Source organism: Macrotis lagotis, chromosome X, assembly GCF_037893015.1.
Source record: "Macrotis lagotis isolate mMagLag1 chromosome X, bilby.v1.9.chrom.fasta, whole genome shotgun sequence".
Taxonomy (NCBI): domain Eukaryota; kingdom Metazoa; phylum Chordata; class Mammalia; order Peramelemorphia; family Peramelidae; genus Macrotis; species Macrotis lagotis.
Window position 1 is genome coordinate 2,625,068 of NC_133666.1, and position 25,826 is coordinate 2,650,893.

Consider the following 25,826-nt stretch of genomic DNA (forward strand, 5'->3'; position numbering starts at 1 on the left):
TCTCTGCAGACCCCCACCCCCCGGCTCAGGGCTTAGAGTTCTGCCAGGGCCTTTGGTGCTCCTGACGGTGCCAGCACCTTACCCGCCCTCACCTGCACCAGCCAGACCCAGCAAGGAGAAGAGACCGAGAAAGCAGGGACAAAGGGAAAGAGACGCAGCCAGACACAGCCCTAGAGGGACAAGACCGAGGACGTGACAAAAGACGGCATCCATTTCAAAGAAACAGGATCACATGCAAGTCATCCCCCAAACCAGGACTTCCTAGGTTCCCTCACAGTTATGCTTTAGGGGAAGAAATGCAGACTTAGAGACAAGTTACTTGACCAAGTGACCTCGGTGATGACTGGCAAAGGCAGAATGTAAATCCAATCTTTCAAAGCTCTTTGCACTGCATCCTAACCCCAAATGCCTAAAACCTAGCTCCACTCATGACACGACTCAATAAACTCCACTGGCTCCCCATTGCCTCTAGAATCAAACCCCAAATGCTTTGTTTGTCATTCAAATCCCACCATCACCCAGCCCCCTCTTCCCTTTTCAGAAACCCTGAGAGCTTGCCCCTCCCATTTGGATTCTTTTAATAAAGGCAAACTAGATAGTTTGGGGGTTTTAGCCCCATTTCTTACCTAGCCTCAATCATTGAAAGGGCATTGCCTCACACTGAGACCTGACCGCGACCTTAGCTAAAAAAACACCATAATCTCCCCCCTGCATCCAAGACCATCTCTAGTCACCCCAACATTTCCAGCCACCATACGGTCATGACACTCAAGGAAAGAGTGGGGATGCTGATTTCACCCAACCATGCCTCACTGAAATTCCATACACTTGAAATCAGAACATCACCCTCCTGGTGTTTTCGATCTTATTCCAGAAGCAAGGATGTAGCATGACACTATCACACCTGGCCTCCTGTCTCTTTCCCAAACAAGACACACCACTTTCATCCTCTGGGTGGCTGCCATGCCTGTACCACTCTTCCTCCTTGGCTCCAACTACTGATCTACCTCACCACCTTCTATTCTCCAACGTCAGGAGAGGCAGAAAAAGCCTATACTGGGCTTCTTTTCTCCCCTGCCTCCAAGAGGAATATTAGACAACTATTGTGTCTACACATGCTTTCCTCCCTGAAATCAGAAGAGAGCTGAACTCCCATCTTGGTGGTTGGACCTCTTTGCACCAAACACCAGTTGGCCAAGTCCACTAATATCACACAAGCAACAAACCCATTTATCCAAATAAGCAGCCAATAAAATTAGAGAACTTAAACAATATAACAGAAAATACTCCAGTGAACATATCCTTTACATGAGCAGTCTACTCACTCTGAGGGGTTGATTCTGCTCTCTCTTTCTATGCATAGCTATGTAGGCACATGTACTCACAGAAATATACACACACATGTATATCTGTATGGAAGTACACATCCATGTGTAACATCCATAAACACGTGTGTGTGTACGTAGTAGGTGGCACAGGAAAAAAAATCTCCAGGTTTGGAGTTAAGAAGATCCAGATTTCTAATATGGCTTCATATATTTACAACTTGTGTGACCCTATGCAAGTTACTGCAACTCTCCAATGGGGTAGTGGAGCACGCCAAGGCATTGGTTAGGGAGGAACCTGATCTTGGCAGTGAAGACGCAGTTGAGATATATTCCTGCATTTGCATTAGATCCATATCATGGTAGTTTTGTCATTTTCGTACAGTTCAATATTATATGAATGACAATGAAGGAGGTGGGGGTGGTTAGAATAATTCAGGCTGACATTCAGGACTTTTTATTCCTTAGACCTATCCAAATGACTAGGGAGGGTTCAGACACAACCACAAAGACTTCCTTTAACTAATGCAAAGTGAAATGAGTTGAATTGGAAAACAAGGTATACAATACCAATGGGATTGCAAATATCTTCCCAAAGAAATCTGGTCTACATTGTGACCAATGATGAAAAAGGCTCAACTCCAGGGAACTAGAGGATTCAGCATTTCTTCTTTGTGTATCTCTCTTGGACATGATTAATATACAGGAATTGGTTTTGCATGATGATAACTAGTTGTTAAAGGAATTTTTCTTTCCTTTGCACTAGGCAAGAAAGCAGGAGGGAGAGAATTTAGAACTGAAAAAAATGAAAAAACAAAGAATAAAGGAAAGTGGAAAGAAAAGAGAAAGGGAAGGAGGAAAGGGAAAAAATAAGGAAATGAAGAGGGAATGGAAGGAAACAGAAAAAATGCCTTAGGGTGTTGACTGGAAAAACATGGAAAATCTCCTAAGTCCAAACTCCAAAGACCTTATCTCTCTTTCTTCTCTATCCCTAGTCTCAAGCCTGATTGTCCAAAGAAATGATTGATCAATTTCGCATGTCCCCGGCAGGTAAGTCAAGGCACACCTCCTTCCTTCAAGTCTTCACTATGGAACCCATGGACTATAGGAAGGGGATGGGGTCTTTCTTGATTTTCCTCATCTGGTGAATCCTTTGGCTAGGATCTGGAAGCTCCTTAACTTGGGGCAAGGAAAAAAGAATCTAAGTGGGGAAGAGTGGTGCGGCTTATACAGGGGACATATCTATACAGTTGTGTGGTTGGCTTGTATGTGTGGAGGGTATACAGGGGTATATCTATATGGTTTTATATTTATGTAACCTAGATGTAGGGGATATAGTGATATGGTTCAGTGCATTCTGTTCTGTATATTCAGGTGAATTGTATAAAGGGAATGTATCTATTTTATAGTGGCCAACAAGGGTTTTGACTTATATAGAGATATATATTTATACATATTATCTATATATCAGATCTATCTATACCAATATAATTATATATCTACATGTTTGTGTGAGTTGACTTACAGCTATAATGTGTGTAGTATATAGGGATGTATCTATCTGGTTGTCTTTGCTTACATGTACATTTATGTGAGGTGTCTATGGAAGATAGATCTAAATGATGGTGAGTTGGCTTATGTGTATAATTATGTGAGGTGTCTCTACAGGCTACAACTAGATGGTTGGGAGAGTTGACATGTCCATATATGTGGTGTCTATAGAGGCTAGATCACAATGGTTGTGTGGGTTGTATGCTATGACTATTTGTCTGTGCTGGAACGAGTTGGTGAAAGGGATTGACCAGTTTCTCATAGACCCTGCCAGGTAACTCAAGACCCACCTCCTTTAAGCCTCCAGTATAGAATCCATGTATAAATGAAATGTGTGTATTTACATACACAAACACACACAAATGATTGTAAGGTTTGGTTTATGGGTATGATTATGTCAGGTATATTTAGGGACCATATATATAATATATATTATGTATATTTATAATATATATTATATATATATATACATATATATATATATATATCTGTGTGAGATTATATGGGTTGTATGGGTTGACTTGTGTATTTACATGACGTGGATGTATGGGGTATAGCTAAATGGTTGTGGAAGTTGGCTTATGTGTGGAGTCTATAGGGGCTAGAACTCTATGGTTGTGTAGGTTGGGCATTATATTTGCATGAGGATATCTCGATAGTTGTGTGGGTTGAGTGTTATGTCTATTTGTGTGCGGTACAATTTGTTGGCAAAAGTGATTGGTCTCATGGACCCTCCCATGTATATTTGTGTGTGTGGGTGTGTGTGTGTGTGTGTGTGTGTGTGTCTGTACCATGGTTGTGTGTCTTGACTGATATGTAATGCATATATGGGGTATATCTAAAAGGTTGTGAGAGTTGGCCTATGGGTATAATGATGAGGTGAATAAGGGGGGGGTATATCTACATGGTAGTGTGAGTTGGCTTATGGGTGGAGTAGAGAAGGCTATGTCTATATGCAAAGGTTGGCTGATGCGGATCTTTATGTGAGGTGTCTATAGGGGATATATCCAGATGGTGGTGCAAGTTGACTTATGTGTGTGGGGGCTGTATATCTAAATGGTTGTGTGGGTTGCCTTACGTATGGGATAGATCTATCAGGTTGTAGGTGAGACTGATTGGTCAGTTGCTCAGGGCCTCTCCCACCAGGAAAGCCAAGGCCCACCTCCTTTAAACCTTCAATATGGAAACCATATCCATATGTATGCATCTTTGTATGTCTGTACGTGTATGTATATAGAAATGGCTGAGTTGGCTTGTGGGTATGATTATATGAGGTGAATATAGGGGATAGATCTAGATGGTGCTGTGGGTTGGCTTAGGTCGATATGTGAGCTGTCTATAGGGATAGATCTCTATGGCTGTGTGGCTTGGGAGTTATGTCTATTTTTGTGGACTGAAGCCAGTTGGAGAAATTCATTGACCAGTTTCTCATGGCCCCTGCCAGGTAAGTCATGGAATCCGTGTGTGTGTGTGTGTGTGTGTGTGTGTGTGTGTGTGTGTGTCTGTGGTATGTATAAATGGTTGTGTGGCTTGGCTTATATGTAGACTTCTATGAGATGTCTCTGGGGGCTTGATTGTTGTGGTTGAGTGGGTTACCCTAGGTGTATAGGGCTAGATCTCGATGGTTGTGTGGCTTGTGTGCTATGTCTATTTGTCTGGGCTGGAACGAGTTGGTGAAAGTGATTGAGCAGTGAATCATGGCCCCTGCCAGGAAGTCCCAGAATCCATAGAGATATATGGATGTCTCGGTCTCTGTATGTATAGAAAGATAGATGTGTATATACATACATATACACACACGCACACACACATAGAGTTGGGTGGCTTGGCTTCTGGGTAGATTTCTATCAGGTGCCTATAGGGGCTGGATCTCAACAGTTTTGTGTGGCTTGTGCGTTGTGTCTGTGGGGTGGAACTAGTTGCTGACAGGGATTGTTCAGGTTTCTCATGGGCCCTCCCAGGTAAGTCAAGACCTGCTCCTTTGTGTCTTCAGTGTGGAATGCATAGACGACGAGGGGGTGACTGGGGCCGCCCTCGATTTCCCTCTGAAGACTCCTTCTGCTGGGGTCTGGAAGCTCCTAACGAGGTAAGGGAAAAGCCTCTAAGAGGCTACAGGGAAGAATGCTCCCCGAGAGTGGGAGTGAGGGGAGCGTGAAGGGGCAGGGTGGACTCCAGAAGGCCAAAGAAGGGGCAGGTTGCGAGTCCTCCCGTCCCGATGCGGGGATCACTGACCCCAAGTCAAGGCCAAACCCGAGATTCTCCCTTCTCTGAGGCCCTCTCGGGGGCTGCCCTTCCCAGCCCCAGAACTTTCTCTTCCCTGAAGGGGGATCTCAAATCGTCAGCTGCCCCCAAGCCCAGGGGGCCAGGCTCCCTGAGAAAAGGCTGGGGGAGGCCCCTGGACAGGCCCAGATGTCTGCCCAGACAGGCAGGGCCTAGACACTCCCCCGGTGCCCTCTGACCTCTGTCCTGGCCAGAGGACTGCCTTCCCACCATAGCCTCTAAAGGTCAGTGGATGGAGGATGACCTCTGGAGGCCACCCTGCCATGCCCCTGCCCCCCCGGCCGGGTCCCACCCAACCCCGGTCGGAGCAGGGCCTGATGGGGCCACGTCCTGTTGGCACCACCCCGGCCAGCCAAATGCAGCACTGTCCACCTTTGGCGGGAAGGGCCCGGCTGCCAGGAAATTTCAGGTTTTCCAGCTTGACCTGAAGAGCACCTGAGTCAGGGACCTGGCAGGTGGTTGGACGTCTGTCCCCGATGCCGGGCCTGGCCCCTCGCTGCCCCTCTCGGTGGCCCCTCGGGTAGCCTCGGGGATGCGGTCCTCCTCCAGCCCTTCACAGGGAAGCCAGGACCGAGGAAGGAGCTCAATCTGGGGGAGTGCCAACCGGGGCAGCACCAGGTGCCCTCTTCTTGGGGGAGTGGCCCTATCTTGTAGGAGGGGGGAGAGACTGGCCCCAGGTCTCGTCACACACCATTGAGGAAACTGCAGCTCAGAGGGCAGAGGCAGGGTCACTGAGGGGAGGGAGGACATGGCGGACCACGGCCTATGATGCCGCCACCCGCCTTGGCCCCAGGAGACCTGGGCCCTCACACTGCACTATACCCGGGGCCCACCTGACTGTGGAGAGAGGTCAGGTGGTGGTGAGGCTGCTTGGTAGGGCCTAGGGGTAGGGGCGGGGTGGGCTGAGGACTGAAGGGCTGGACCCCCCCTTGGGGCGAAACCCGAGGGCTAAGCTGGAGGCGGCCCACGTCCCACCTTCAGCAGGTCTTCCAGAGGAGGCTTCCCGGCTCTCTTGCTCATGCGTGGCAGCCGTGGGACCGATTGCACGCTGTCCTGGAGCAGGTAGGTTTGGCTGCGACTGGAAGGAGAACGGGCATGCGGGAAGAGGACCTCACCTACCGCTGGGGCTTCAGGCACCAGGGAAGGCACACACGTGGCAACGGTAAGGCAGGCCCTGGATGTGTGTGGCTGTCTGTGTAGTATGTGTGTGGTAGATGTGGGTTATGTGTGGTGCAAGTGTGTGGTGTGTCTCTGTATTGTGTGTGGGACATGTGGGGGGTGGGGGTGTCTGTGTGTCTGTACAGTGTGTGGTACGTGCGTGTGGTGCACATGGGGAGCGTGTGGATGTTGTACTGTGCGGGGGGGCGTCTTTCTGTATGGGTGTTCTCTATTTCCCCTCCGACCCCTGCCCTGCCCACCCTGGGTGACTAGTTCTATAGGTCAGGCCATGGCCGGGCACCGAAGATGGGGCCAAGGGAGATGGGGAGCCTAAGTCACCCTCTCCCTACTTGGAGTTAGTCCCCCGTCACTTGGGAGGCAAGGGAGATGGGGGGCCTAAGTCACCCTGACCCCCACTGGGAGCCAAAGTCCCCCCCCCCACTTGGGAGCTATGGGGGCCTTGACCATCAGCATTTAGGGAGGGGGTGGGAGATACGGGGGAGGAAGTGCCCTTACCTCTTGGGGCCTGCTCTGCGGGCACACTCTCGGCTCTGGCCTGGTCTCCTGGCCTCAGGTCCCAGCATCCTGATGTCCCGAGGTGGTTTCTTAGAGGCCTGAATATGGACAGTAGGAAGGCTGTCCCAGCCCGGTTTGCCTGGGCCTGGAAGGGGGTGGGGTTGGAGTCTCAGGGAATCCCTAGAGATTGGGGGGGGGGGGGCAGGGGCCGACATTGGCAAGAAGCCAGCAGGGACAGCCCCGGAGGACAACCCATGGCCAGGTTGAAACTTGACTGGGACTTGAACCCAGTCAGCCCCACCACTGCCTCAGACCCCCAAAATGGGAGGCTGGACAGGTGGGATCCAGTCCCTCCCCCCACCCCAGGAAGCCAAGGGAGATGGGGAGCCTAAGTCCCCCTCCACACCTGGCACCTAAAGGAGATAGGGAAACTAAGACACCCTCCTCCCCACTGGAAACCAAAGTCCCCCCCCCCCCCTCGGGAGGCAAGGGAGATGGGGGCCTATGTCAACCTCCCCTATTGTGAGACAAAGTCCCTCCCCATGCGTAAGCCAAGGGAGAAGGGGAGCCTGTCACCTTCCCCCCACTAGGAGCCAAAGTTACCCCTGATCACTCGGGAGGCAAGGGTGATTGGGCTTGTCACCCTCCCACTACTGTGCATCAAAGTAGCCCCACCCCCCACGCGGGAGCCAAGGGAGATGTGGAGCCTAAATCACCCTGACCTCACTGGGAGCCAGTCCCCCACTCATTTGAGAGGCAAGGGAGTTGGGGAGGGCCTAAATCACTTTCCCCACCCTGCACCCAAGTGAGATGGGGAGCCTAAGTCACCCTCCTCCCATTCAGGATTCAAGGGGGATGAGGAGCCTGCTACCTTCTCCCCACTGGGAGCCAAAATCACCCCCAACTGGCACCCAAGGGAGATGGGGGGCCTAAGTCACCCTGCTCCCCACTGGGAGCCAAAGTCCCCCCCCCCCACTCGGGAAGCAAGGGAGATGGGGGCATAAGTCATCCTCCCCCTACTAGGAGTCAAAGTCCTCCACACACATGGGAGTCGTGGGGAGCCTAAGTCCCCCTCCCCCCCACTAGGAGCCAAAGTCTCCCCCAATGGACACCCAAGGGAGATGGGGAGCCTACGTCACCCTCCCCCCACTGGGAGCCTGTCACCCTCCCCCCACTGGGAGCCTGTCACCCTCCCCCAATGGGCACCCAAGGGAGATAGGGGGCCTAAGTCACCCTGCTCCCCACTGGGAGCCAAAGTCCCCCCCCCACTCGGGAAGCAAGGGAGATGGGGGCATAAGTCATCCTCCCCCTACTAGGAGTCAAAGTCCTCCACACACATGGGAGTCGTGGGGAGCCTAAGTCCCCCTCCCCCCCCACTAGGAGCCAAAGTCTCCCCCAATGGACACCCAAGGGAGATGGGGAGCCTACGTCACCCTCCCCCCACTGGGAGCCTGTCACCCTCCCCCCACTGGGAGCCTGTCACCCTCCCCCAATGGGCACCCAAGGGAGATAGGGGGCCTAAGTCACCCTGCTCCCCACTGGGAGCCAAAGTCCCCCCCCCCACTCGGGAAGCAAGGGAGATGGGGGCATAAGTCATCCTCCCCCTACTAGGAGTCAAAGTCCTCCACACACATGGGAGTCGTGGGGAGCCTAAGTCCCCCTCCCCCCACTAGGAGCCAAAGTCTCCCCCAATGGACACCCAAGGGAGATGGGGAGCCTACGTCACCCTCCCCCCACTGGGAGCCTGTCACCCTCCCCCAATGGGCACCCAAGAGAGATAGGGGGCCTAAGTCACCCTGCTCCCCACTGGGAGCCAAAGTCCCCCCCCCCACTCGGGAAGCAAGGGAGATGGGGGCATAAGTCATCCTCCCCCTACTAGGAGTCAAAGTCCTCCACACACATGGGAGTCGTGGGGAGCCTAAGTCCCCCTCCCCCAAACTAGGAGCCACAGTCTCCCCCAATGGACACCCAAGGGAGATGGGGAGCCTACGTCACCCTCCCCCCACTGGGAGCCTGTCACCCTCCCCCCACTGGGAGCCTGTCACCCTCCCCCAATGGGCACCCAAGGGAGATAGGGGGCCTAAGTCACCCTGCTCCCCACTGGGAGCCAAAGTCCCCCCCCCCCACTCGGGAAGCAAGGGAGATGGGGGCATAAGTCATCCTCCCCCTACTAGGAGTCAAAGTCCTCCACACACATGGGAGTCGTGGGGAGCCTAAGTCCCCCTCCCCCCCACTAGGAGCCACAGTCTCCCCCAATGGACACCCAAGGGAGATGGGGAGCCTACGTCACCCTCCCCCCACTGGGAGCCTGTCACCCTCCCCCAATGGGCACCCAAGGGAGATAGGGGGCCTAAGTCACCCTGCTCCCCACTGGGAGCCAAAGTCCCCCCCCCACTCGGGAAGCAAGGGAGATGGGGGCATAAGTCATCCTCCCCCTACTAGGAGTCAAAGTCCTCCACACACATGGGAGTCGTGGGGAGCCTAAGTCCCCCTCCCCCAAACTAGGAGCCACAGTCTCCCCCAATGGACACCCAAGGGAGATGGGGAGCCTACGTCACCCTCCCCCCACTGGGAGCCTGTCACCCTCCCCCCACTGGGAGCCTGTCACCCTCCCCCAATGGGCACCCAAGGGAGATAGGGGGCCTAAGTCACCCTGCTCCCCACTGGGAGCCAAAGTCCCCCCCCCCCCACGCGGGAAGCAAGGGAGATGGGGGCATAAGTCATCCTCCCCCTACTAGGAGTCAAAGTCCTCCACACACATGGGAGTCGTGGGGAGCCTAAGTCCCCCTCCCCCCCACTAGGAGCCACAGTCTCCCCCAATGGACACCCAAGGGAGATGGGGAGCCTACGTCACCCTCCCCCCACTGGGAGCCTGTCACCCTCCCCCAATGGGCACCCAAGGGAGATAGGGGGCCTAAGTCACCCTGCTCCCCACTGGGAGCCAAAGTCCCCCCCCCCACTCGGGAAGCAAGGGAGATGGGGGCATAAGTCATCCTCCCCCTACTAGGAGTCAAAGTCCTCCACACACATGGGAGTCGTGGGGAGCCTAAGTCCCCCTCCCCCCCACTAGGAGCCACAGTCTCCCCCAATGGACACCCAAGGGAGATGGGGAGCCTACGTCACCCTCCCCCCACTGGGAGCCTGTCACCCTCCCCCAATGGGCACCCAAGGGAGATAGGGGGCCTAAGTCACCCTGCTCCCCACTGGGAGCCAAAGTCCCCCCCCCCACTCGGGAAGCAAGGGAGATGGGGGCATAAGTCATCCTCCCCCTACTAGGAGTCAAAGTCCTCCACACACATGGGAGTCGTGGGGAGCCTAAGTCCCCCTCCCCCCCACTAGGAGCCAAAGTCTCCCCCAATGGACACCCAAGGGAGATGGGGAGCCTACGTCACCCTCCCCCCACTGGGAGCCTGTCACCCTCCCCCCACTGGGAGCCTGTCACCCTCCCCCAATGGGCACCCAAGGGAGATAGGGGGCCTAAGTCACCCTGCTCCCCACTGGGAGCCAAAGTCCCCCCCCCCCCACTCGGGAAGCAAGGGAGATGGGGGCATAAGTCATCCTCCCCCTACTAGGAGTCAAAGTCCTCCACACACATGGGAGTCGTGGGGAGCCTAAGTCCCCCTCCCCCCCACTAGGAGCCACAGTCTCCCCCAATGGACACCCAAGGGAGATGGGGAGCCTACGTCACCCTCCCCCCACTGGGAGCCTGTCACCCTCCCCCAATGGGCACCCAAGGGAGATAGGGGGCCTAAGTCACCCTGCTCCCCACTGGGAGCCAAAGTCCCCCCCCCACTCGGGAAGCAAGGGAGATGGGGGCATAAGTCATCCTCCCCCTACTAGGAGTCAAAGTCCTCCACACACATGGGAGTCGTGGGGAGCCTAAGTCCCCCTCCCCCCCACTAGGAGCCACAGTCTCCCCCAATGGACACCCAAGGGAGATGGGGAGCCTACGTCACCCTCCCCCCACTGGGAGCCTGTCACCCTCCCCCAATGGGCACCCAAGGGAGATAGGGGGCCTAAGTCACCCTGCTCCCCACTGGGAGCCAAAGTCCCCCCCCCACTCGGGAAGCAAGGGAGATGGGGGCATAAGTCATCCTCCCCCTACTAGGAGTCAAAGTCCTCCACACACATGGGAGTCGTGGGGAGCCTAAGTCCCCCTCCCCCCCACTAGGAGCCACAGTCTCCCCCAATGGACACCCAAGGGAGATGGGGAGCCTACGTCACCCTCCCCCCACTGGGAGCCTGTCACCCTCCCCCAATGGGCACCCAAGGGAGATAGGGGGCCTAAGTCACCCTGCTCCCCACTGGGAGCCAAAGTCCCCCCCCCACTCGGGAAGCAAGGGAGATGGGGGCATAAGTCATCCTCCCCCTACTAGGAGTCAAAGTCCTCCACACACATGGGAGTCGTGGGGAGCCTAAGTCCCCCTCCCCCCCACTAGGAGCCAAAGTCTCCCCCAATGGACACCCAAGGGAGATGGGGAGCCTACGTCACCCTCCCCCCACTGGGAGCCTGTCACCCTCCCCCCACTGGGAGCCTGTCACCCTCCCCCAATGGGCACCCAAGGGAGATAGGGGGCCTAAGTCACCCTGCTCCCCACTGGGAGCCAAAGTCCCCCCCCCCCACTCGGGAAGCAAGGGAGATGGGGGCATAAGTCATCCTCCCCCTACTAGGAGTCAAAGTCCTCCACACACATGGGAGTCGTGGGGAGCCTAAGTCCCCCTCCCCCCCACTAGGAGCCACAGTCTCCCCCAATGGACACCCAAGGGAGATGGGGAGCCTACGTCACCCTCCCCCCACTGGGAGCCTGCCACCCTCCCCCAATGGGCACCCAAGGGAGATAGGGGGCCTAAGTCACCCTGCTCCCCACTGGGAGCCAAAGTCCCCCCCCCACTCGGGAAGCAAGGGAGATGGGGGCATAAGTCATCCTCCCCCTACTAGGAGTCAAAGTCCTCCACACACATGGGAGTCGTGGGGAGCCTAAGTCCCCCTCCCCCCCACTAGGAGCCACAGTCTCCCCCAATGGACACCCAAGGGAGATGGGGAGCCTACGTCACCCTCCCCCCACTGGGAGCCTGTCACCCTCCCCCAATGGGCACCCAAGGGAGATAGGGGGCCTAAGTCACCCTGCTCCCCACTGGGAGCCAAAGTCCCCCCCCCACTCGGGAAGCAAGGGAGATGGGGGCATAAGTCATCCTCCCCCTACTAGGAGTCAAAGTCCTCCACACACATGGGAGTCGTGGGGAGCCTAAGTCCCCCTCCCCCCCACTAGGAGCCACAGTCTCCCCCAATGGACACCCAAGGGAGATGGGGAGCCTACGTCACCCTCCCCCCACTGGGAGCCTGTCACCCTCCCCCAATGGGCACCCAAGGGAGATAGGGGGCCTAAGTCACCCTGCTCCCCACTGGGAGCCAAAGTCCCCCCCCCCACTCGGGAAGCAAGGGAGATGGGGGCATAAGTCATCCTCCCCCTACTAGGAGTCAAAGTCCTCCACACACATGGGAGTCGTGGGGAGCCTAAGTCCCCCTCCCCCAAACTAGGAGCCACAGTCTCCCCCAATGGACACCCAAGGGAGATGGGGAGCCTACGTCACCCTCCCCCCACTGGGAGCCTGTCACCCTCCCCCCACTGGGAGCCTGTCACCCTCCCCCAATGGGCACCCAAGGGAGATAGGGGGCCTAAGTCACCCTGCTCCCCACTGGGAGCCAAAGTCCCCCCCCCCCACTCGGGAAGCAAGGGAGATGGGGGCATAAGTCATCCTCCCCCTACTAGGAGTCAAAGTCCTCCACACACATGGGAGTCGTGGGGAGCCTAAGTCCCCCTCCCCCCACTAGGAGCCAAAGTCTCCCCCAATGGACACCCAAGGGAGATGGGGAGCCTACGTCACCCTCCCCCCACTGGGAGCCTGTCACCCTCCCCCAATGGGCACCCAAGAGAGATAGGGGGCCTAAGTCACCCTGCTCCCCACTGGGAGCCAAAGTCCCCCCCCCCCACTCGGGAAGCAAGGGAGATGGGGGCATAAGTCATCCTCCCCCTACTAGGAGTCAAAGTCCTCCACACACATGGGAGTCGTGGGGAGCCTAAGTCCCCCTCCCCCAAACTAGGAGCCACAGTCTCCCCCAATGGACACCCAAGGGAGATGGGGAGCCTACGTCACCCTCCCCCCACTGGGAGCCTGTCACCCTCCCCCCACTGGGAGCCTGTCACCCTCCCCCAATGGGCACCCAAGGGAGATAGGGGGCCTAAGTCACCCTGCTCCCCACTGGGAGCCAAAGTCCCCCCCCCCACTCGGGAAGCAAGGGAGATGGGGGCATAAGTCATCCTCCCCCTACTAGGAGTCAAAGTCCTCCACACACATGGGAGTCGTGGGGAGCCTAAGTCCCCCTCCCCCCCACTAGGAGCCACAGTCTCCCCCAATGGACACCCAAGGGAGATGGGGAGCCTACGTCACCCTCCCCCCACTGGGAGCCTGTCACCCTCCCCCAATGGGCACCCAAGGGAGATAGGGGGCCTAAGTCACCCTGCTCCCCACTGGGAGCCAAAGTCCCCCCCCCCACTCGGGAAGCAAGGGAGATGGGGGCATAAGTCATCCTCCCCCTACTAGGAGTCAAAGTCCTCCACACACATGGGAGTCGTGGGGAGCCTAAGTCCCCCTCCCCCCCACTAGGAGCCACAGTCTCCCCCAATGGACACCCAAGGGAGATGGGGAGCCTACGTCACCCTCCCCCCACTGGGAGCCTGTCACCCTCCCCCAATGGGCACCCAAGGGAGATAGGGGGCCTAAGTCACCCTGCTCCCCACTGGGAGCCAAAGTCCCCCCCCCACTCGGGAAGCAAGGGAGATGGGGGCATAAGTCATCCTCCCCCTACTAGGAGTCAAAGTCCTCCACACACATGGGAGTCGTGGGGAGCCTAAGTCCCCCTCCCCCCCACTAGGAGCCAAAGTCTCCCCCAATGGACACCCAAGGGAGATGGGGAGCCTACGTCACCCTCCCCCCACTGGGAGCCTGTCACCCTCCCCCAATGGGCACCCAAGGGAGATAGGGGGCCTAAGTCACCCTGCTCCCCACTGGGAGCCAAAGTCCCCCCCCCCCACTCGGGAAGCAAGGGAGATGGGGGCATAAGTCATCCTCCCCCTACTAGGAGTCAAAGTCCTCCACACACATGGGAGTCGTGGGGAGCCTAAGTCCCCCTCCCCCAAACTAGGAGCCACAGTCTCCCCCAATGGACACCCAAGGGAGATGGGGAGCCTACGTCACCCTCCCCCCACTGGGAGCCTGTCACCCTCCCCCCACTGGGAGCCTGTCACCCTCCCCCAATGGGCACCCAAGGGAGATAGGGGGCCTAAGTCACCCTGCTCCCCACTGGGAGCCAAAGTCCCCCCCCCCACTCGGGAAGCAAGGGAGATGGGGGCATAAGTCATCCTCCCCCTACTAGGAGTCAAAGTCCTCCACACACATGGGAGTCGTGGGGAGCCTAAGTCCCCCTCCCCCCACTAGGAGCCAAAGTCTCCCCCAATGGACACCCAAGGGAGATGGGGAGCCTACGTCACCCTCCCCCCACTGGGAGCCTGTCACCCTCCCCCAATGGGCACCCAAGAGAGATAGGGGGCCTAAGTCACCCTGCTCCCCACTGGGAGCCAAAGTCCCCCCCCCCACTCGGGAAGCAAGGGAGATGGGGGCATAAGTCATCCTCCCCCTACTAGGAGTCAAAGTCCTCCACACACATGGGAGTCGTGGGGAGCCTAAGTCCCCCTCCCCCAAACTAGGAGCCACAGTCTCCCCCAATGGACACCCAAGGGAGATGGGGAGCCTACGTCACCCTCCCCCCACTGGGAGCCTGTCACCCTCCCCCCACTGGGAGCCTGTCACCCTCCCCCAATGGGCACCCAAGGGAGATAGGGGGCCTAAGTCACCCTGCTCCCCACTGGGAGCCAAAGTCCCCCCCCCCACTCGGGAAGCAAGGGAGATGGGGGCATAAGTCATCCTCCCCCTACTAGGAGTCAAAGTCCTCCACACACATGGGAGTCGTGGGGAGCCTAAGTCCCCCTCCCCCCCACTAGGAGCCACAGTCTCCCCCAATGGACACCCAAGGGAGATGGGGAGCCTACGTCACCCTCCCCCCACTGGGAGCCTGTCACCCTCCCCCCACTGGGAGCCTGTCACCCTCCCCCAATGGGCACCCAAGGGAGATAGGGGGCCTAAGTCACCCTGCTCCCCACTGGGAGCCAAAGTCCCCCCCCCCACTCGGGAAGCAAGGGAGATGGGGGCATAAGTCATCCTCCCCCTACTAGGAGTCAAAGTCCTCCACACACATGGGAGTCGTGGGGAGCCTAAGTCCCCCTCCCCCCCACTAGGAGCCACAGTCTCCCCCAATGGACACCCAAGGGAGATGGGGAGCCTACGTCACCCTCCCCCCACTGGGAGCCTGTCACCCTCCCCCCACTGGGAGCCTGTCACCCTCCCCCAATGGGCACCCAAGGGAGATAGGGGGCCTAAGTCACCCTGCTCCCCACTGGGAGCCAAAGTCCCCCCCCCCCCACTCGGGAAGCAAGGGAGATGGGGGCATAAGTCATCCTCCCCCTACTAGGAGTCAAAGTCCTCCACACACATGGGAGTCGTGGGGAGCCTAAGTCCCCCTCCCCCCACTAGGAGCCAAAGTCTCCCCCAATGGACACCCAAGGGAGATGGGGAGCCTACGTCACCCTCCCCCCACTGGGAGCCTGTCACCCTCCCCCCACTGGGAGCCTGTCACCCTCCCCCAATGGGCACCCAAGGGAGATAGGGGGCCTAAGTCACCCTGCTCCCCACTGGGAGCCAAAGTCCCCCCCCTACTCGGGAAGCAAGGGAGATGGGGGCATAAGTCATCCTCCCCCTACTAGGAGTCAAAGTCCTCCACACACATGGGAGTCGTGGGGAGCCTAAGTCCCCCTCCCCCCACTAGGAGCCAAAGTCTCCCCCAATGGACACCCAAGGGAGATGGGGAGCCTACGTCACCCTCCCCCCACTGGGAGCCTGTCACCCTCCCCCAATGGGCACCCAAGGGAGATAGGGGGCCTAAGTCACCCTGCTCCCCACTGGGAGCCAAAGTCCCCCCCCCCCACTCGGGAAGCAAGGGAGATGGGGGCATAAGTCATCCTCCCCCTACTAGGAGTCAAAGTCCTCCACACACATGGGAGTCGTGGGGAGCCTAAGTCCCCCTCCCCCCACTAGGAGCCAAAGTCTCCCCCAATGGACACCCAAGGGAGATGGGGAGCCTACGTCACCCTCCCCCCACTAGGAGCCTGTCACCCTCCCCCAATGGGCACCCAAGGGAGATAGGGGGCCTAAGTCACCCTGCTCCCCACTGGGAGCCAAAGTCCCCCCCCCACTCGGGAAGCAAGGGAGATGGGGGCATAAGTCATCCTCCCCCTACTAGGAGTCAAAGTCCTCCACACACATGGGAGTCGTGGGGAGCCTAAGTCCCCCTCCCCCCCACTAGGAGCCACAGTCTCCCCCAATGGACACCCAAGGGAGATGGGGAGCCTACGTCACCCTCCCCCCACTGGGAGCCTGTCACCCTCCCCCCACTGGGAGCCTGTCACCCTCCCCCAATGGGCACCCAAGGGAGATAGGGGGCCTAAGTCACCCTGCTCCCCACTGGGAGCCAAAGTCCCCCCCCCCCACTCGGGAAGCAAGGGAGATGGGGGCATAAGTCATCCTCCCCCTACTAGGAGTCAAAGTCCTCCACACACATGGGAGTCGTGGGGAGCCTAAGTCCCCCTCCCCCAAACTAGGAGCCACAGTCTCCCCCAATGGACACCCAAGGGAGATGGGGAGCCTACGTCACCCTCCCCCCACTGGGAGCCTGTCACCCTCCCCCCACTGGGAGCCTGTCACCCTCCCCCAATGGGCACCCAAGGGAGATAGGGGGCCTAAGTCACCCTGCTCCCCACTGGGAGCCAAAGTCCCCCCCCCCACTCGGGAAGCAAGGGAGATGGGGGCATAAGTCATCCTCCCCCTACTAGGAGTCAAAGTCCTCCACACACATGGGAGTCGTGGGGAGCCTAAGTCCCCCTCCCCCCCACTAGGAGCCACAGTCTCCCCCAATGGACACCCAAGGGAGATGGGGAGCCTACGTCACCCTCCCCCCACTGGGAGCCTGTCACCCTCCCCCAATGGGCACCCAAGGGAGATAGGGGGCCTAAGTCACCCTGCTCCCCACTGGGAGCCAAAGTCCCCCCCCCCACTCGGGAAGCAAGGGAGATGGGGGCATAAGTCATCCTCCCCCTACTAGGAGTCAAAGTCCTCCACACACATGGGAGTCGTGGGGAGCCTAAGTCCCCCTCCCCCCCACTAGGAGCCAAAGTCTCCCCCAATGGACACCCAAGGGAGATGGGGAGCCTACGTCACCCTCCCCCCACTGGGAGCCTGTCACCCTCCCCCCACTGGGAGCCTGTCACCCTCCCCCAATGGGCACCCAAGGGAGATAGGGGGCCTAAGTCACCCTGCTCCCCACTGGGAGCCAAAGTCCCCCCCCCCCACTCGGGAAGCAAGGGAGATGGGGGCATAAGTCATCCTCCCCCTACTAGGAGTCAAAGTCCTCCACACACATGGGAGTCGTGGGGAGCCTAAGTCCCCCTCCCCCCCACTAGGAGCCACAGTCTCCCCCAATGGACACCCAAGGGAGATGGGGAGCCTACGTCACCCTCCCCCCACTGGGAGCCTGTCACCCTCCCCCAATGGGCACCCAAGGGAGATAGGGGGCCTAAGTCACCCTGCTCCCCACTGGGAGCCAAAGTCCCCCCCCCACTCGGGAAGCAAGGGAGATGGGGGCATAAGTCATCCTCCCCCTACTAGGAGTCAAAGTCCTCCACACACATGGGAGTCGTGGGGAGCCTAAGTCCCCCTCCCCCCCACTAGGAGCCAAAGTCTCCCCCAATGGACACCCAAGGGAGATGGGGAGCCTACGTCACCCTCCCCCCACTGGGAGCCTGTCACCCTCCCCCCACTGGGAGCCTGTCACCCTCCCCCAATGGGCACCCAAGGGAGATAGGGGGCCTAAGTCACCCTGCTCCCCACTGGGAGCCAAAGTCCCCCCCCCCACTCGGGAAACAAGGGAGATGGGGGCATAAGTCATCCTCCCCCTACTAGGAGTCAAAGTCCTCCACACACATGGGAGTCGTGGGGAGCCTAAGTCCCCCTCCCCCCACTAGGAGCCAAAGTCTCCCCCAATGGACACCCAAGGGAGATGGGGAGCCTACGTCACCCTCCCCCCACTGGGAGCCTGTCACCCTCCCCCAATGGGCACCCAAGGGAGATAGGGGGCCTAAGTCACCCTGCTCCCCACTGGGAGCCAAAGTCCCCCCCCCACTCGGGAAGCAAGGGAGATGGGGGCATAAGTCATCCTCCCCCTACTAGGAGTCAAAATCCTCCACACACATGGGAGTCGTGGGACATGGGGAGCCTAAGTCACCCTCCCCCCGACTGGGAGCCAAAGTCTCTCCCAATGGGGACCCAAGGGGGATGGGGAGCTTAAGTCACCCTCCCCACCCAGCATCTAAGCAAGATGGGGAGCCTAAGTCACCCTGTTCCCCACTGGAAAACAGAGTCCCCCCTCACTTGGGAGGCAAGTGAGATGGGGGGGCCTAAGTCACCCTGCCCCCCACTGGGAGCCAAAGTCCCCCTCCATTCCAGAGGACCCCGCTTCTGGTCAGATACAGCTAATCCCTACTTTCGGCCTGGGCTCCTGTGTCTTGGCTGCTCTCAGTCTGGTCTGGGAGGGAAGGTCCTCCCTTAGCAATGGATGGCACCTATCTCCCGAGGAGTACAGTCAATAGAATGCTGGGGTCAGGCCCCGAATCTCCTTGGTGCCCCAGAGAGATGGGAGGGGTACATTCGGAGGCCTGGCACGGGCCCACCAGGCCCCTTCCCTCCACCCAATCTTGGCAATTGACACAAAGCAAGTCTCAGACAATCCCCTGTACCCCCTAAATAAAATTCGGTGACCCCTGGAAAGGAGATAAAATGGAAAGGAGAATATACACACCTTATACCCAGAAGGCAGACAAGTGACCCAGGCAGGGACAGTAGCTGGGATCCCCCTTGAGGGGCTGCTCTGGAGCCCGCAAACCCTCCCTGAAAGAAGGGGTCCCTGTCCTGGGTGTGGAAATGTCCCACATCCCTCCTTCCCTGGCTGTGACACTGCTACACAGAACCCTTCACAAGGTGGGGGGTCCTCTTCGAGAGCCAGGGACCCCTCTGGCAGCCAGATGGGTGCCAGGCTATTGGGGAGTGAGCAACCAGTCTCCACCCCCCCCCTCCCTGCCATCCTTTGGGTAACAGAGTCTGGGGGAGTGCCATGAAGGATTCGGCCCTGAGGTTTGCTCCCTCCCAGGGGCTCGGGCTTGGAGGCTTCTGGGTAGGAGACCAAAGGACTTGGTTGCTCCTAAGAAGGCCTTAATTTTTATTTTTTGGTGGGGGAGAACAGGGCTTTTTTAATTTTTTGAGGAAAGAATGCAAGACGAGACACAGAAACTTTCCAATGAACATGTCTTCCACTGACAACGTGGAGGGGGCAACATTGCAGGGGGTGAGGATGCGCCTCCTTCTCTTTTCCGACCTCTGGGGGAGACTGGTGGAGGGAGTCTCAGGGCCAGAGGGGAAGGGCTGTGTTGAAGAGGTGAGGAGAAAGGAGGGTGGGGGTGGGGGCAAGAGGCTGGGCTTTGTGGGGTGGGTGCAGGAAGAGGGATGGGGGCATGGGGCCGGGTCCCATTCCTTCCAAGGCCCCAATCACTCAGACTCCAGGGCTTGGCTGGGCAGCGGGGTCATCTTTGGCCTCTCTTTCCTCGTCCGGTCCATGGCCTTCAGGGAGATCTTGGGACCTCGATGGAGTGTTACTGCCATCCATGGTGTTCAGGGTGTTTTCTGGGAGGGTCTGGGGGGGAGAGTGGGGGCCCACCCCCGAGCTTCCTTCTTCCATCCTGTCAAGGGCCTCCAGAATGCTCTCAGGGCGGGTCTGGTAACGGCGTGCTTGGACCATGGATCGAGTTCCCCGGTGAGTCACGGGGTGGCCCTGGGAGCGCCTCAACTGGATCACGACTCCCAGCTGGCCATCACCGGCGCCTACCATGGCTGCCTGTTGGTTTTCAGGGTGGGCTGGCTGATGGCGGACATGGGCCACAGGTGGTACAATGGGTCTCTGTCTGCCATCCTCTCGGTTGGCTGCGGCCCGCTCCCCCCGGACGTAGATCAGTGGAGGGGGGATGCCCCCCCCCCCTGCCCCTCCCGTAGCCTGGGAAGGCCACCTGGATGCTCTCAGCCCGGCCCAGAGGTGGTGGTTGGGCTCCGGGCCTGCCATCGGCTCTGCGGGTGGGGATGTGACCCGGAGACAGCTGAAAGGGTCTCAGCATAGCTACCCAGTTCCTAGGAAGGGGGAGGTGTTCCTGTACTTTCATTCCCTGCCTTGCAGAGGGCTTAACAGCAATTGTGTGTTGACCAATGGTTACCACACTGTCATGGCAACCACGGAACCCTCTGGTGCTGTGGCCAGCCTGGGGTCTCAGTCTGTGGCCTGCTGGCCAGAGGGGGCAGGGCCCTCCCACTTGGCCCCCTCAGCCCACCTGGTCAAAAAAACAGTCACCTCTTACATTCCTCCTGGGCCCTGCCATCTGGTGTGGGGGTCCTGGTGGTGGGAAGACCCTCTGGCCACCTGTTTCAGTCTCCCTGCTCTCTCATGGCCCCTGCCTTGATGAGATGGGGGTCTCTGAAATGCCTGGCACTCCTGGCCTGGTGAGGGTGTGTACCTCTAGGCACAGATATGTACGTGGTGCCGCCTCTCCCCCAAAACACACACCACACCCCACTTGGAAAGAAAAACTGGCACAAAGTCTTTCTAGCCCCAATCTCTCCCCTGAGCAATGTTATGGCTGGGGGCCCTCCCCTAAAATGCCAGAAGCCACCTGTCATGTGAGGCTGAGGCTCAGTCTTGGGGGGGGGGTTGGGATTCCCACCTGGTACCCTGTCACCAGGACCCAGCACATCCCATTTGGGTCATGGCTGCGCTATCCATCAGCCCGGGGACCCTGAGGTGCACTGCTCACATCTGCCGCCAGGCCCCACGGATCCCTTAGGCCAGAGGGGAAGTAATCCCGCCCACCCTCACTCTGCCCCCCCCCCTGACCCTAGCAGACCCACAGGCCAAAGAAGCAGGAATCTAAGTTCTCCCATAGAGAGAGGCCTGGGGCTGGGCAGGGGAGCCACCCATGGGACGTCCCTGGAAGGGAAGGGCCTCAGTATCCCCCTGCCTCTTGGTTGTCCCTGGAAAGGAAGGCAGGATAACCCAGTAGACAGGGCCCATTGAGGCATGGCCCTTGCAGGCTACCTCTGAGATGGGGGTCCCAGGGCCAGAGGGGTGCACAGCCTTTGGTAATCACCCAGCAGGAAGGTCCTTTTCCAAAGAAGGCAACCTGATGCCGGGAAGTGGCTCCTTCCTCACTGCTCCTTGGGGCCTGATGCCCGCCACACAGCTGGCAGGCAGAGAGGTCACTCAAAGGTGTTTCAGCTGGCCTTGACCAGTCAACTCTCACTCTTGGAATGAGCTGTTGGGTGGGGGGAGGGGACCCAGGTCAGGGGAGGCCCATTCTGGGTCAGTTTCTACTTAGAGGGAGATTGGACCTCACCTGCCCTGGCTGGATGCCCGCCCCCTGCCAGGGGGGACTCGTGGGCAATAGCGTATGTCAAGGTGGCTGATGGCCTGGATTCCAGCCAAGGAGTGGACAGGGCTCTTGGAGATCTCGCAGCCAAGGTCCTGCTTTCCTAGAGAACAAGCCCATCTGGGGAAAGGACAGTGGCCCAGTCACTACCCAGGGAAACCCCCAGAGGGGTCCCTGTGGGCCTGCTGACAGGAAGGGGCCTGGAAGGACTAAGGCTCCTGGGCTGGCATCTCCAAAGGCTCCCCAGGTCCATTTTCCCCCAGTATCCTTGTCTAGAGCAGGGGAGAGGGTCTCTGACAGGGAGTCCTCAGGCTCCTTGGAAGATGCCCCACAGGGGCCCTGGCCTAAGGGATCCGTGGGGCCTGGCGGCAGATGTGAGCAGTGCACCTCAGGGTCCCCGGGCTGATGGATAGCGCAGCCATGACCCAAATGGGATGTGCTGGGTCCTGGTGACAGGGTACCAGGTGGGAATCCCAACCCCCCCCCCAAGACTGAGCCTCAGCCTCACATGACAGGTGGCTTCTGGCATTTTAGGGGAGGGCCCCCAGCCATAACATTGCTCAGGGGAGAGATTGGGGCTAGAAAGACTTTGTGCCAGTTTTTCTTTCCAAGTGGGGTGTGGTGTGTGTTTTGGGGGAGAGGCGGCACCACGTACATATCTGTGCCTAGAGGTACACACCCTCACCAGGCCAGGAGTGCCAGGCATTTCAGAGACCCCCATCTCATCAAGGCAGGGGCCATGAGAGAGCAGGGAGACTGAAACAGGTGGCCAGAGGGTCTTCCCACCACCAGGACCCCCACACCAGATGGCAGGGCCCAGGAGGAATGTAAGAGGTGACTGTTTTTTTGACCAGGTGGGCTGAGGGGGCCAAGTGGGAGGGCCCTGCCCCCTCTGGCCAGCAGGCCACAGACTGAGACCCCAGGCTGGCCACAGCACCAGAGGGTTCCGTGGTTGCCATGACAGTGTGGTAACCATTGGTCAACACACAATTGCTGTTAAGCCCTCTGCAAGGCAGGGAATGAAAGTACAGGAACACCTCCCCCTTCCTAGGAACTGGGTAGCTATGCTGAGACCCTTTCAGCTGTCTCCGGGTCACATCCCCACCCGCAGAGCCGATGGCAGGCCCGGAGCCCAACCACCACCTCTGGGCCGGGCTGAGAGCATCCAGGTGGCCTTCCCAGGCTACGGGAGGGGCAGGGGGGGGGGCATCCCCCCTCCACTGATCTACGTCCGGGGGGAGCGGGCCGCAGCCAACCGAGAGGATGGCAGACAGAGACCCATTGTACCACCTGTGGCCCATGTCCGCCATCAGCCAGCCCACCCTGAAAACCAACAGGCAGCCATGGTAGGCGCCGGTGATGGCCAGCTGGGAGTCGTGATCCAGTTGAGGCGCTCCCAGGGCCACCCCGTGACTCACCGGGGAACTCGATCCATGGTCCAAGCACGCCGTTACCAGACCCGCCCTGAGAGCATTCTGGAGGCCCTTGACAGGATGGAAGAAGGAAGCTCGGGGGTGGGCCCCCACTCTCCCCCCCAGACCCTCCCAGAAAACACCCTGAACACCATGGATGGCAGTAACACTCCATCGAGGTCCCAAGATCTCCCTGAAGGCCATGGACCGGACGAGGAAAGAGAGGCCAAAGATGACCCCGCTGCCCAGCCAAGCCCTGGAGTCTGAGTGATTGGGGCCTTGGAAGGAATGGGACCCGGCCCCATGCCCCCATCCCTCTTCCTGCACCCACCCCACAAAGCCCAGCCTCTTGCCCCCACCCCCACCCTCCTTTCTCCTCACCTCTTCAACACAGCCCTTCCCCTCTGGCCCTGAGACTCCCTCCACCAGTCTCCCCCAGAGGTCGGAAAAGAGAAGGAGGCGCATCCTCACCCCCTGCAATGTTGCCCCCTCCACGTTGTCAGTGGAAGACATGTTCATTGGAAAGTTTCTGTGTCTCGTCTTGCATTCTTTCCTCAAAAAATTAAAAAAGCCCTGTTCTCCCCCACCAAAAAATAAAAATTAAGGCCTTCTTAGGAGCAACCAAGTCCTTTGGTCTCCTACCCAGAAGCCTCCAAGCCCGAGCCCCTGGGAGGGAGCAAACCTCAGGGCCGAATCCTTCATGGCACTCCCCCAGACTCTGTTACCCAAAGGATGGCAGGGAGGGGGGGGTGGAGACTGGTTGCTCACTCCCCAATAGCCTGGCACCCATCTGGCTGCCAGAGGGGTCCCTGGCTCTCGAAGAGGACCCCCCACCTTGTGAAGGGTTCTGTGTAGCAGTGTCACAGCCAGGGAAGGAGGGATGTGGGACATTTCCACACCCAGGACAGGGACCCCTTCTTTCAGGGAGGGTTTGTGGGCTCCAGAGCAGCCCCTCAAGGGGGATCCCAGCTACTGTCCCTGCCTGGGTCACTTGTCTGCCTTCTGGGTATAAGGTGTGTATATTCTCCTTTCCATTTTATCTCCTTTCCAGGGGTCACCGAATTTTATTTAGGGGGGTACAGGGGATTGTCTGAGACTTGCTTTGTGTCAATTGCCAAGATTGGGTGGAGGGAAGGGGCCTGGTGGGCCCGTGCCAGGCCTCTGAATGTACCCCTCCCATCTCTCTGGGGCACCAAGGAGATTCGGGGCCTGACCCCAGCATTCTATTGACTGTACTCCTCGGGAGATAGGTGCCATCCATTGCTAAGGGAGGACCTTCCCTCCCAGACCAGACTGAGAGCAGCCAAGACACAGGAGCCCAGGCCGAAAGTAGGGATTAGCTGTATCTGACCAGAAGCGGGGTCCTCTGGAATGGAGGGGGACTTTGGCTCCCAGTGGGGGGCAGGGTGACTTAGGCCCCCCCATCTCACTTGCCTCCCAAGTGAGGGGGGACTCTGTTTTCCAGTGGGGAACAGGGTGACTTAGGCTCCCCATCTTGCTTAGATGCTGGGTGGGGAGGGTGACTTAAGCTCCCCATCCCCCTTGGGTCCCCATTGGGAGAGACTTTGGCTCCCAGTCGGGGGGAGGGTGACTTAGGCTCCCCATGTCCCACGACTCCCATGTGTGTGGAGGATTTTGACTCCTAGTAGGGGGAGGATGACTTATGCCCCCATCTCCCTTGCTTCCCGAGTGGGGGGGGGGACTTTGGCTCCCAGTGGGGAGCAGGGTGACTTAGGCCCCCTATCTCCCTTGGGTGCCCATTGGGGGAGGGTGACAGGCTCCCAGTGGGGGGAGGGTGACGTAGGCTCCCCATCTCCCTTGGGTGTCCATTGGGGGAGACTTTGGCTCCTAGTGGGGGGAGGGGGACTTAGGCTCCCCACGACTCCCATGTGTGTGGAGGACTTTGACTCCTAGTAGGGGGAGGATGACTTATGCCCCCATCTCCCTTGCTTCCCGAGTGGGGGGGGGGACTTTGGCTCCCAGTGGGGAGCAGGGTGACTTAGGCCCCCTATCTCCCTTGGGTGCCCATTGGGGGAGGGTGACAGGCTCCCAGTGGGGGGAGGGTGACAGGCTCCCAGTGGGGGGAGGGTGACGTAGGCTCCCCATCTCCCTTGGGTGTCCATTGGGGGAGACTGTGGCTCCTAGTGGGGGGGAGGGGGACTTAGGCTCCCCACGACTCCCATGTGTGTGGAGGACTTTGACTCCTAGTAGGGGGAGGATGACTTATGCCCCCATCTCCCTTGCTTCCCGAGTGGGGGGGGGGGACTTTGGCTCCCAGTGGGGAGCAGGGTGACTTAGGCCCCCTATCTCCCTTGGGTGCCCATTGGGGGAGGGTGACAGGCTCCCAGTGGGGGGAGGGTGACGTAGGCTCCCCATCTCCCTTGGGTGTCCATTGGGGGAGACTGTGGCTCCTAGTGGGGGGGAGGGGGACTTAGGCTCCCCACGACTCCCATGTGTGTGGAGGACTTTGACTCCTAGTAGGGGGAGGATGACTTATGCCCCCATCTCCCTTGCTTCCCGAGTGGGGGGGGGGGACTTTGGCTCCCAGTGGGGAGCAGGGTGACTTAGGCCCCCTATCTCCCTTGGGTGCCCATTGGGGGAGGGTGACAGGCTCCCAGTGGGGGGAGGGTGACAGGCTCCCAGTGGGGGGAGGGTGACGTAGGCTCCCCATCTCCCTTGGGTGTCCATTGGGGGAGACTGTGGCTCCTAGTGGGGGGGAGGGGGACTTAGGCTCCCCACGACTCCCATGTGTGTGGAGGACTTTGACTCCTAGTAGGGGGAGGATGACTTATGCCCCCATCTCCCTTGCTTCCCGAGTGGGGGGGGGGACTTTGGCTCCCAGTGGGGAGCAGGGTGACTTAGGCCCCCTATCTCCCTTGGGTGCCCATTGGGGG

The 25,826-nt window shown here is 58.8% G+C and overlaps 1 protein-coding gene across 2 annotated transcripts in view; it reads left to right on the forward strand.

Annotated features, from left to right (window-relative positions):
• Positions 1-25,826, forward strand: part of LOC141501386 (uncharacterized) — a 34,750-nt gene that overhangs the window by 420 nt on the left and 8,504 nt on the right. The window contains exons 2-4 of one of the 2 annotated variants that reach the window (XM_074205286.1): positions 2,321-2,375; positions 4,838-4,962; positions 6,138-6,318. In XM_074205286.1, the coding sequence (XP_074061387.1) occupies positions 2,345-2,375; positions 4,838-4,962; positions 6,138-6,318 (337 nt within the window). In that variant the 5' untranslated portion in view covers positions 2,321-2,344. The remainder of the gene's footprint in view (positions 1-2,320; positions 2,376-4,837; positions 4,963-6,137; positions 6,319-25,826) is intronic. The other variant, XM_074205287.1, reaches the window with a different exon arrangement.